Source organism: Oreochromis niloticus, linkage group LG11 (assembly GCF_001858045.2).
Source record: "Oreochromis niloticus isolate F11D_XX linkage group LG11, O_niloticus_UMD_NMBU, whole genome shotgun sequence".
Lineage (NCBI taxonomy): Eukaryota > Metazoa > Chordata > Actinopteri > Cichliformes > Cichlidae > Oreochromis > Oreochromis niloticus.
In genome coordinates this window covers 38,126,072-38,139,059 of record NC_031976.2, presented here as the reverse complement: position 1 = coordinate 38,139,059, position 12,988 = coordinate 38,126,072, and the positions used below count along the sequence as shown (strand labels likewise).

The 12,988-nt window shown below is 50.7% G+C and overlaps 1 protein-coding gene across 1 annotated transcript; it reads right to left on the bottom strand.

Moving 5' to 3' along the window:
• Positions 1 to 4,088: 4,088 nt before the first annotated feature.
• gbp (glycogen synthase kinase binding protein) lies at positions 4,089 to 5,695 on the bottom strand. Its single transcript, XM_019365144.2, has one exon. It carries the CDS (start codon positions 4,999 to 5,001, stop codon positions 4,549 to 4,551), a length of 453 nt encoding a protein of 150 aa, XP_019220689.1. The 5' UTR covers positions 5,002 to 5,695; the 3' UTR covers positions 4,089 to 4,548.
• Positions 5,696 to 12,988: the final 7,293 nt, after the last annotated feature.

The window sequence follows — 12,988 nt, the reverse complement described above, 5'->3', positions numbered from 1 at the left end:
ACAGTCCACGACATCTGTAGCCTGTCACTGCTGTGTGAGGGCAGGACGTTCAGAGTGACAGCTGACCTATCACCACTGAGAACACGCAGCAGCGACGCTGCTTCATCACTCTCCTCGCTGAGGTTCAGGTAATGTGCGGTTGAACCTGTACCACCGAGTCGCCACGAGACACCCTGTCTTATTTGTCAGGGATGAACCCGAAGCCTCAGCATGGGTGCGCTGTGACATCATCACAGGAAGAGCCCCGGACTCGTTTCACTGTAAGCTCTCCAACAGAGAGAAGCGTGTTCCTTCAGTGTGCTGGCACTGAAGGGCACAGCCTTGGTTCAGCACTCAGGTTCCTTCAGTCAGTGACGACAGCAGTGTGTGATTGAGCTGCAGTGATCCACAGCTGTCCCGTCTCTACTTTCTCATCATTTAACTGTTTCTATTATAAAATACATCTTGATATTCTATCTCGTGTGTTCATGACTTGATTCTTGATGTCAGTCAGCTGAGGACTCACCACCATCAGCCGTCAGCTCTACTTCTGACCCTGCAGTGACCTTTAGCACAGTTTAATCATGTGACCTGTGTCAGCTCACCTGTAGCAGATCAGGTGTTCAGAGGTGGTAGGACAGAAGCTTCGTGGTGTCGTGCTGCCCTCTGGTGTCCGCATCCAGTCATTGCACTGCAGAGCCTTTACATTACGTTTCATTGGTTGGATTCAGTCTGAACTCCATTAGAATACAAACTCTGACCTCAGGTGATGAAGTCTTCGTCTGATGAAACATCATCATCATCATTTCTGTGCTTCATCAGCTGCTGGAGAACTTCACCTGGAGACAGCTGTGCATCACTGCAGAGCCTCCGGACCACCGGTGCCACAGCCCGCCAGCTCCTCATGCCCCCTCACTCATGTCCACACTCACCACATAAACATCCTCCATGTCTGCAGGATCTGAGTCCACAGGTTTGGTACGGTGGCAGTCACAGCCAGAGGGTCAGAGCATCGGCCAGGATGCCTCCTGCACCCTCCACAGTCGTGTTCTGGGAGGAGAGCTGTGCGGCCATCATCACCATCATCATCATCACCATCACCACTGAGTTAATGTAATCCATGCATTGTGGTACGTCCTGAGATTTGATTTTCACCCAGGTGTCATCCACATACCTGAACCAATGGCTTGGTGGTGTTCCAGGGTAGGATAGCAAAGCCCTCTTTTCCACTTCTTCCATTTACAAATTGGCCACGATGGGTGAAACTGGGGAGCCCATGGCACACCCATGTTTCTGCCTGTAGTACTGACCCTTGGATGTGAAATAGGTGGAATGAAGACACAGTTCAAACACACTTGGTTGATACTGAGAGTGGTCCTGTTGCTGTAATCTCTTATGAACTACCTCCAATGCTTCCGTGACTGGGATGCAAGTGAAGAGAGATGTAACATCGTACGAGACCATGGTTTCATCTGCCTCCATAATGACATCTCTCACCTTCTCAACACAATCCAAAGTGTTCTGGATGTTCAGGTGTTCAGAGGTGCCTACCAGCGGGTTGAGGGTCGAAGCCAGAAACTTTCAGATGCTATAGGTCAGCGGTCCCTAACCTTTTTTGCACCACAGACCAGTTTATGACCGAGAATATTTTCACGGACCGGCCTTTAAAGTGTTGCGGATAAATACAACGAAATAAAACCAGTACCAAACTGGTACCAAAAAAGGAAGATTTATTCATAACACACGGGAAAAGACCCAGGGAAACCGAGTTAACAATAAAAAAATAACGATAAAAATCGATAAAAACCCTGAAAACCATAAATTTCAAGCCTCAGCTATCATGGCCTGGCACCAAAAGACTCACGGACTGGTACCGGTCTGTGGTCCAGGGGTTGGGAACCGCTGTTACAGGTGACCGAGTCGATCATACAGATAATCGGTCTTAAAGGTGCACCCTGTTTATGAATCTTCAGTAAACCATACACAGCAGCTGTTAGTCAGTCTGCTGGTTTCAGTCATTGTGCAGATGTCCTGTTTATTAGTTTGGAAACCTGCAGTCAGCTGAGAATGAAGAAGTCACCTGATGATGATGAACACACTACGTCACATGACCAGAATCAACTTTTTCATGCTCAGTTTACTCAGAAGTAGGGATGGGTATCGAAAACCGGTTCTTGTTGAGAACCGGTTCCCACTGTTTCAATTCCTTGGAATCGTTTGCCATTTTTGCAAACGATTCCCTTATCGATTCCAGTCGCCCCGAATGACGTCATCACGTTGCGGAGCGTCGGAGCGTACCTGGCAGGAAACACGGTTCCTAAGCGGCTCAGACGCTTAAAAGTTTGTTTATACTTTACGAGAACGGATGACAACAGGGCAACTTGCAGTACTTGCAAAGTAGATATTTCATTAAGGGAGGAAACACTACGAATATGCAAAAGCATTTGCTCACAAAACACGCGATGACCTTAAATGAATGTCTTTAATTCCGCTCCGGACTCGTGAATCTCAACCCAGCAGCAGCAGCGGTAACGTTTGCACGTCCTCTCCCGTTAATGCGGCAGGTAAATAATCAACTAACAGTGCATATTATGTTAGCGCGATCTGCTTTATTACAAAACCTGCCATTGTGCATTTAGGTGACCATGATGAGACAGACAGAGTCTGGCTGGCGCTCGCTGGCAGTTGTCGCTGCAGTCTACCGGTAGCGTCTCTTTTCAGGCCCGAATGTCACCGAGCAGTTTGTGGTAAAAGCCTTGCAGCCATTTGCCACAGCAGATGGTAAGTGAATGTGTTTAATTGTAGGCAGGGACATTACTGGATATTCTTGTGTAATTGCTACAGAATAATTTATGTTATACTTTGTTATTGCTACAGAAGAATATTTATTTTATTATTTTACATTTACAATTTTCCCCGGGGACCCTGTGACACCCCATTGCAGAGCCGTAGGCTGTGGATCTCTTAAGATCTCACTGTTGGGTTTGTAAGGCCATGTTACTCCTAAATTTCTATGTTGTTGAAAGAGAAGATATAAAAGAGTTCTAAGCTAATCGACCTTAGTGCTCTCCTTTTTTAAAAAGAATCGATAAAGAATCGAATCGTTAAACAGAATCGAAAATGGAATCGGAATCGTTAAAATCTTATCAATACCCATCCCTACTCAGAAGATCATTTAACTTCTCACTCTCCTTTTTACTTAAAGATTCTTTATCGAGTTTTTATTTTATTGCAATGTTTTGTTTGTTCCTAATATTTATTCTTTTCACCCTTTAACATTTTTACTGTGTGTTATTGATCTTTATTTTCTCTTTTATTCCAGTTAATTGGCCATTTTTTTCTTTTTGAGTTATTTTCTTCTGTCGGATTGTTTGATGTCCTACTTTTATTATTTAAAGTTGGATTTTCCTCCTGGCTTCTGCAAAACAGAAAATTTGTGATAAATTAAGTAACTTTCTTGAATTTCTTCTCCATGGGTCTGTTGGACCTGCTGCTGTGAGGACTCCATGAAGTAACAGAGCAGGAACAGCAGGGGGCGCCACAGCCCGCAAGACCCACAGCCCACCACAGGTAAACATGTTTTTCTGCTGGAGTCACCCTGCTGTGACACGGGGGTGGGGGGTATTTATAGGCTGATAATGAGCATGTGGCCTCTAAGACCACGTCGACCACAGGAAGAGGAGGGGGGACGCGCACACACACACTCAGAGTGTGTGTGTGTGTGTGTATGCAGGCTCATTACTGAGCTTTTAACCATCAGACTTGTGCAGTTAGAATCAAACATCTATTGGCTTGTCTGGACCATGTGGCAGGTTAAATCAGCAGGTGTGGTCAGAGGGTCCGAGGGAGTCTCTTCCTACAGGAGGTCCACAGAGGAGGGCTGAAAGCCCTGGGAGTGTCCTGCTTCCAGCCCCAGAACTTTCAGACCTAGAAAAAAATTTAACGTGTTTCCAGGTTTATTTACTGATGTGAGATCAGCTGATTTCACATCAGCAACACCTGTCTGAAGCTACCTGTGCCAATCAGCTGATGGGTCTGTCCAATCAGTGTGTTTGTCCAGGTGTGATTAAGCACTGCCAGCCCTCTGACAAAGACACTCTGCACAGGTGTGGAAAAACAGGTGAGTTTATTAAGACAACAAAAGCCTGAATACTCAGGAACGGCAGGTACTCCGGTACGGAGCAGAGGCATTCTTCACACAACAAAAAGTACAACAACACAACTCCTGCTGGGAGTTCCCACAGGTGAGAGCACCTGAGCCCACACAGGCCTGAAGGGCAGTCCCGGCCCCCTACCTGTGCAGATAAAACCCCACCATGAGACTGTAAACAAGCCCAGCTGCTCACTTCTTGTCTCTGAGTCCACGTGAAGCAGAGAGCAGCCACATGTGTGCCTCATAGCAACCTCACCTTTACCTGGCGTCAAGGTGAGCACCCCCCGTCAAACATAAACATCATTAGCATGGCTGAGCTAGCTGCCGGCCTCGCGACCAAACGAAGAAATTAGAAAAAGTCCGAGAAGAGTTTCCGGTGAGCGGCTCAGGTGTGAGTCCGTGCCCGGTGCCCGGGCTCAGTCCCCGCAGTCCGCGGACAGCTGCAGGCGCCTCACGGCCTCCTTGATCAGGTTCCCGGAGAGCAGCAGCTCCTGCAGCAGCCGGTGCGGGTCGTCCTCCGGCCCGCCGAGCCGCTTCCGGTTCCAGGGGCGGATCCGGTCCCAGTCCGAGTCTCCGGAGCTGGGCACGCCGTACGGGCTTGGCCTGCCGGCAGCCCGCGACCCCCGGCGGCTCCGGAGCCGCATGCAGCAGCTGGTCCGCGCCTGCGCTGGAGCCCCCGCGCCGCCGGCCGCCGGTTTGGTCCCGGGGCCGCCGGCGAGGCCGTGCAGACGGCTCACCGACACCGACGTCTGGGCGGAGCCGTGCAGCTGCAGCGCCTCTCCGATCCGCGTCACCAGCGCGTCCACCTCGGCCGAGTCCACGGTCACCGACTGCTCCAACAGCAGGTAATCCTGCTTCCGGCACGGCATGGCGGCTGTCCTCCGTCCGGTCCTTCTTTGTGTTGCTGCGGGTCGGTGCTGTGTGGGTGCTCGGTGTCCTCGCTGCTCTCTCAGTTCATTTGTAAACAATGGCTGACGCGCTGCGGACTGTACCAAAAGCCCCGCAGTGGCGGGGGGGGCGGGGCGAACCCAAACACGGAGCCGGTCCGACAGCGCGTCGCCGAGGCTCCGGTTCGCTCTTTATCCACTCAGGCGCGCTCCCGCTGCTCTGGTGCCGAAACTCCGGACGAGACCACCGGAGCCGCGCGAAACGAGGGCTTCCTGCCTCCCCCCCCGGCCCCGCGCGCATTGGGCCGCTCTGCCCTCGCGGACGTTACATAACGGCGCGTGTGCAGGCAAAACAAACAAAGGCCCGAGTCCGTGTGACACTCACAGAGAAGCACGGGCACACGCCACCCCCCTGCTGTCTGCTAGCCCGTGCGCGTTCACGAGTCCACTGAAGTGTGGGAGCCTTCAGGTGAAGGTGGCACGCGCTTCTGCACCTGTATAAAATCATCCCGGAGTATTTCCGGTTTGTCTTCCTGTCCCCCATTCAATAAACTTTATTAACATGGCGGGAAACTCAGGTCACTGTTATTAGGGTGGAGGCCCCCAAAATCGGCGCGCGCGCGTGTGTGGGAACACGGTGTACGTTTGTTTCTAAGAAGTAGCAGCCGGTCTGAACCTGATGCTCCGTCACCAACGAGCCTCACCACCGTAAAAGGAGCTACTATCACTGCAGACACGTGGTGCAGAAGCCAATCAGAGCGCTCGGCTGAGGTTTCCTCCGTGTGTGTGTGTGTGTGTGTGTGTAAAAACAGTCACCACTTCCTGAAACAGCAGCACATTCTTTGGCTCTGAGTGTGTCTTTGAACCGTGTTTAAATAAAGCACACGCTGTAAACGAGCCGTTTCAGGCTGTGAGCCAATAAAGTTTATTTGAAGCGTGTAATCAGCAGAGCAGCGATGAAGTCACTCTCAGTTCAGGTGAGCAGGTGAAACACAGGTATCCTTCACCTGTCTGCCGTCCTCTGATGAATGCACTGAGCTTATCACGATCCCGCTGTCCTCACTCTACCTGAGCTCGGCAGCGGGCGTCCATGTTGCTACACGTTCTAACATACATGTTGTTGAACATGTATGTTAGCAGACAGCGTTCTCTCAGAACACAGCAGCCTGCAGGAGAACGTTCCGCAGGAACAGCTCTCTACTCTCCCACGGGTGCTCGACTCAGCCCGTCCGAGACTCTCAAGGTTTCCTTCAGCCCAAGCAGCGATGACCTCACAGTGAGGCATCGTAAACGGTGTTTGAAGACTTTCACGCAGCACGCTCTGCCACCTGTTCCACCTGTGTCCCGTCAGACGATCCGATTGGTCAGGGTTAGGTTTAGACGTTGGAGTGGGTGGGCCCTGCTAGCACCACTGTGCGAACATCAGTACTGATGCCTTCGTGTTTTCATGCTTTCATGCTTACTGCTGCCATGGTTACTGCTGACCAATCATAGTTCTCCCACAGATATCCAAGCCCCTCCTTTCTGTGCATCACAGTCACAGTCACCTGGGGACTGTCACGTGTCCGCTACATCACCACGACAACGTCCCCAAACTCTGACGTGCCCAAACAATGACGTCGCCAAACGACAGACTGGGAGGATGTAACATGGATGCTCTGAAACTGAACTCAGCGCAGAAACATTTGAAATCTTCATTCTTATGAGAGACCTGTAAATCACAAGGCCTCACCAGTGAGGTTTCACAGCCAGCTCCGCCCCTCGCTCATCACCTCCGATTTGAAAACACAGACATGGCGAGGGCAGTGTTTTTTGTAACTGGCTGAAATCAGGTTTGTGTGTAACGCTGGATTTTCAGAGTAAAAGTAGGACCTTCAGAGTGAATCAGTTAGCCCAGCCTCCTGTCAGCACTCAGGTATAACATGTTTATTACATGTTTATAAAAACAGGGTCAGACTGAAAATGAGAGCTAGCTGTGATGAAAGGATGTCCTCGCAAGTGAAAGTTTCACATGGAGGCGTGTTCATGCCGACAGCAGAAAAACTCCCACTGTTAACGTGAAATGTGCACCAAAGCGGCGCGCCGAGTGCTTCCTGTCTGCATGTGAACACCTAAGTGAGGCTGTTTCAGAGGTCGCCTCCTCTGCTGCAGCCAGCAAGGGTTTGGATGTGCGCTCCTCCCAGGATCAGCGGGTCCACCTCGGAGCCGGCCGACATTAGAACACCCAGAGACCAAAGGACCGGCTGCTTCGCACCGTGAACATGCTAACGTTAACACAGGAGTCTGTGGGGACTGGCTCACTGCTGCCTCTGCTGGGCACCAGAGGAACTGCAGGGCTGGTGGTTTATTCCAGGCTGGTTTCATGGAAACTAAAATAATCGTTTTAGCAGTTGAAACTTGAGAACCATGCCAGAGCGCCCCCTAGGTGAACTGCAAAGTTACTGACAGGAAGCGCTGCTGTGTTAAACGCGGTGCTTTCTTGGTGCTGATTGGAGGATTCATTTCAATGAATTTGTTTTTGAATCCCAGGTTTGGACCCAGTCAGCTCCTGGTTCACAGTGTGGGTTGTGTTTGGTTCCCTCCTGCTGGCATCGCCCCCCGCCCTGCCCCCACTACAGGCGGTGCTAAATGGCGAGGCCGCAGAAAAGAAAACAGGCCTTTGAGCCAGAGGATCAACTTTGATAGCAGTGGGAGCGCCGCCAGCAGCTCGGGTTCACCGAGTTTGTTTCCTCATTCAGAGAGAGGGGGATGCCCCCCCGCTCCACGAGGAATGTGAGGAGGCTGCACATGGCAGGAAGTGATATCACAGAATTTATGAGCCGCTGCAGTTGTAAACACAGAGAAGGCGAGGCGAGCAGAAAGCAAACAAACTTCAGCTTTACTCAGGCAGCCAAAAGTCTGTGGACACCCATCTCTCTTTCAACGTGCACTAAGCCCCCAGATCAGTTGACTCCACCCCCACCCCACTCACACTCTGGGGCGGTGAGGTCAGAGCCCAGATGGAGACGGCAGCTGATATCTGTTTCCTGTCAGTCAGACCGAAAACAAACACGTCACATGACTCCCATTAAATCCTCTCATTACAGCAGATTAGCGGCTCGCCCGCTCTTCGCTCTGGGCGACAGACATCGCATCACACACACAGATACCTGCTAATCAGCACCATCCAATCAAAACCCTCGAATTTCACTCATTAAAACCGTAGCTCAGCTTTCTCAGGCGCTACGTTAATACAGTAACCTCACAGCAGCCGTGTCAATGGTCAGAGGAGGCTCCAACAGCACAAACACGGTCCAGACGGCTAATAGCTACAGCCGCCTGTCAGTCAAAGAGGCCACGCCCCTAATAATGCACACAGATGAGTTGTTGAAACCTCCTCCCCCGCACAGGTGTTACGAAGGTGGAAATCATCCAGAGATAGGAGCAGCGTCTGCTTCAGACTGTAAACATGTTTATTTGAACATGGATGTCTGTGGGGCCTGACTCACTGCTGCCTCTGTTGGACACCAGAGGAACTGCATTGAGCTCCCATCCCCACAGATCCTGACTGAAGCGGTCACGCTGAGGTGAAGCCTCTGAGTAAACTCTGTCATTATGTACAGTGGACGTTTAATGACTGTCATTAAATCGCAGTCGGCCCCGCCCTACTGCTGGTGTCGCCATGTTTGTACTGAAGTCAGCGTTTCCATCAGGCTGAAGCTGAACCCTGTACTCTGCACAAGTAAAAACATGGATTACATAACCATACATAAAACTGCCACACACACACCACGTGCTTCGTGTGTGAGCGTGGATGTAGGTGAGAAGTGAGGGGTTCTCCTCAGCAGCCCCGGGGCACTGTGGGATTGATAAACAGAGCTGATATGACTGATGGGGCAACACCTCACACCCCTCTGACTCTGTCTACAGTTACATAACACGCCCTGGGTATGTATGCATACGTGTGTGAACACACCCTGCACGTTGAGCTTTCTCAGTGACACACACAGTGTCAGATGGAGGGTCTGAGAAGACGTTCCTCACCTGCTCTGAAGGGTTTTTAAGGTGGACTGCTCATTTTGTTGTCAAACCCTATCAGAGCAGCTTTGCATGACTCACAGTTCACAATAATGCTTCTTTATTTGACACTGCTGCTCTATCCAGCCCCTCAGTTCCCGCTCTGTCTAAAACCAGGATAAAGACATGCTGTGGAAGAGAGACAGAGATTAATAACAAATATGATTCAATGCAGAGAGGTCTATTAACACATAGTGAGTGAAGAAGAAACACTGAGTGCATCATGGGAATCCCCGGCAGCCTACACCTATTGCAGCATAACTAAGGGAGGATTCAGGGTCACCTGGTCCAGCCCTAACTATATGCTTTAGCAAAAAGGAAAGTTTGAAGCCTAATCTTGAAAGTAGAGATAGTGTCTGTCTCCCGAATCCAAACTGGAAGCTGGTTCCACAGAAGAGGGGCCTGAAAACTGAAGGCTCTGCCTCCCATTCTACTTTTAAATACTCTAGGAACAACAAGTAGGCCTGCAGTGTGAGAGCGAAGTGCTCTAATAGGGTGATATGGTACTACAAGGTCATTAAGATAAGATGGGGCCTGATTATTTAAGACCTTGTATGTGAGGAGCAGGATTTTGAATTCAATTCTGGATTTAACAGGAAGCCAATGAAGGGAAGCCAAAACAGGAGAAATCTGCTGTCTCTTTCTCTCTCTTGCTCTCTGAAGACAATAATAGAGAAAAAACCGCAGTAATCATATGAAACCTCCAACTGAACCACTCTCAGGGAGCGGCGGCCTTCTGTCGTGACCGGTTGGGGTGAGAGAAAGAAGACAGGACTGTGGAAGGGAGCAATAGTGTTTTATGGTCTACAGAACTCGAAACGTTTGGATCATCTGAATGAAGCTGTGTCTGAAGCTCACACTCAAACCTGCAGGACACACCTGGCTTAGAAAACAGCTTCTGATCAGCCATGCTGAGGCCGAGCGTGTGTGTGTGTGTGTGTAAGGACAGAGGGTGTGAGGAGCAGGAAGTCGAAATGTGTAACTGGAAGCTCCTCCATCAGTGTTTGGCGCACCCTGGTGGTCATAGCAGGAGGCTCCCAAACAATAGGCCCCACCCTCCAACAGGTGGAGAAAGATCCTGCCCACAGGCGGACACTCAGGTGTATCTTGATGTTTTAACCTTCAGAGATAAAGAGGCGTGGCCACAGGTGGACTAAAAGAGCTTTTTATGTTCTGTGTGGGGTTAAAACACTCATATCTGTCACATGACTAACACCTGAGCACTGTTACACCTGCACCCAGCAGCAGGTCAAGAAAGAACAGAGCAGCAGACGCCGCTCGGCCGCATGAGTAAACAACATGTAGACGTGGGCGTGGTCTCCTGCCTCACAGGTGTGTTTACCTGTCGCGGGAAGAGGAGAGGAGATGGGCCAGATCAATCACGAGATCTGGCCCATCCTCTGGGAGGAGGAGCTCTGCTGCATCTCCACGCTCAGTGACCTCTGACCTCACTGATTTAAACACCTCCAGATTCTGACCATTGACAAATCTTTAAATGAAGCCTGCCGCATTGACTCCGTCCTCATCGGGTTCCCTCCTGTGTGGTGGGAGGGGCTAACGTGTTACACCCCCGTTACAGTACGGTAACTTCTGTAAAACTACAGCAACGTCTCACAGAAACGTACCCGCAGGTCGAGCTGACGACTGTGATTGGACACTTGCTCAGTGCATTTCCACCGGAGAACAGAGCGACTCGAGGAGAGAAGCTCCACCTAGTGTTACGCTGGTGTAACTGAAGCTGCACAGAAAGCAGCTGTGTTAAAGCGTTACGCTGCACACAAACTAAAGACTGAGGCCAGCTGTTATCCGCCTGCCCTCTCCTCTGGACACCGGCTCACTTTGCTCGCCCGGGGACGATGCACTTGTTTCTGAGAACACGCAGCTGCCCCGCCCCCTCTCTTGCAGCCAAAATGCTTGAAGTTGTTGTTGTTGTTGTTGAGTCTGAGGCGGAGCACATGGGCCAGAGAGAGCGCTGCAGGACCAATCGTCTGCTCACTGCCAAATAAGGAATCACAACTTTATTTATACAGACAGGTTAGAGCCCTGCTTTCAAAGGTCAGAGGGCAAAAACACCAACAAACCAGAGAGATGACTGGCAAAAATTCATCTCATCATCATAAAAACAAGAAGAACTCAAACTGTGTAATCAGGTTTTTACAGTCGTGTTGATCAAACAGCTGCAGGAGCATCAACCAGCCCGACTTTAACTAATTCAGTTTAAGTTATCCACAAACCAGCAGAAACCAGCAGCACCTGCAGAAACCAGCAGAAACCAGCATCACCTGCAGAAACCAGCAGAAACCAGCATCACCTGCAGAAACCAGCAGAAACCAGCAGCACCTGCAGAAACCTGCAGAAACAAGCAGAAATCTGCAGAAACCAGCAGCACCTGTAGAAACCGGCAGAAACCAGCAGAAACCAGCAGAAACCTGTAGAAACCAGCAGAAATCTGCAGAAACCAGCAGCACCTGTAGAAACCGGCAGAAACCAGCAGCACCTGCAGAAACCTGCAGAGATCTGCAGAAACCTGCAGAGATCTGCAGAAACCAACAGAAACCTGCAGAAACCAGCAGCACCTGTAGAAACCTGCAGAAACCAGCAGAAACCTGCAGAAACCAGCAGAAACCTGTAGAAACCAGCAGAAACCAGCAGCACCTGCAGAAACCTGCAGAGATCTGCAGAAACCAACAGAAACCTGCAGAAACCAGCAGCACCTGTAGAAACCGGCAGAAACCAGCAGCACCTGCAGAAACCTGCAGAAACCAGCAGAAACCTGCAGAAACCAACAGAAACCTGCAGAAACCAGCAGCACCTGCAGAAACCTGCAGAAACCAGCAGAAACCTGTAGAAACCAGCAGAAATCTGCAGAAACCAGCAGCACCTGCAGAAACCAGCAGCACCTGTAGAAACCAGCAGAAACCTGCAACTCCAGTTCCCACCAACCTACAGGCTAAAGACAGAAGCGCCACCTGCTGCCCACAGGGACACAGTGACATTGTGAAGGTCCAGCATCTGAGACTGCGAGAACAAGAGTGACAGAATCATCATCAGTGTCGTGGTCACAATGATGATGAAGGCTCGGGGCACACGGGGAGCCGCTGCACGAGTGGGCGTTGTTTCCCGAGTCCAGCCCAGAGCACCACCCACTGAAACATCTGCAGCAGCTGGAGTCCCAAGTTTGAACAATCTTTAATTCACACCGTTTGATTCTGTCCAACTGTCATCGATCGTGTTTGTTTAAACGTTTTCTTTCAGCATCACCAAAACGCCCTGAGGAGAACGTTTTGGCAGCCGTCTGATTAGAGCCGCCATTTTAAATCTAACAGGAAGTTGAAGCTCTGTAACCCCGCCTCCTCAGCTCTGATTGGTCACCCATGTGGGTGCAGAGCAGCAGAGGGATCTGCAGCGTCATGCCGTGGATGTGCTCAGCGTCTAAATCCAGACGGTCCAGCTGCCAGCTTCCTAGAAGGATTGCAGACGGCGTGTGGGATACAAATAACCTGCTGCGGAGGCTCCTCGCATCATGTGACCCACGCCGAGTGTTTTAACACATATTGTTGTGTGTGCGCGATCAGACGTGTCCGAGTATCCTGACGTCAGGGATCAAGGAGGAGGAGCCGCTCTCAGGTCAGCTCCTGGTCCGAACACGTCTTCTGAGCGTGAACTCAAACGTGAGCCGCCACGCCCAAACCATCGTCACACCCATCGATTTCATCACCTTCAGCATCCGTCACTTCATCTTCACTTCCAGATGTTTCCTTCAGGGCAGAACAGACTCTACGTGTCTCCTGGCAGGAAGCTCGCCGTCCCGCCTGGGCGCGTCTCATGACCTCGCCGCTGGACCCATCGTTTGCAGCGCTCGGTTCAGATGCTCTTGGAAAAAATGAAAGAGTTCTGGATGGTTTCAGAGCAG

Coding starts and splice junctions, on each gene's coding strand:
- gbp (XM_019365144.2), bottom strand. CDS start 5,001: ATGCCGTGCCGGAAGCAGGATTACCTGCTGTTGGAGCAGTCGGTGACC.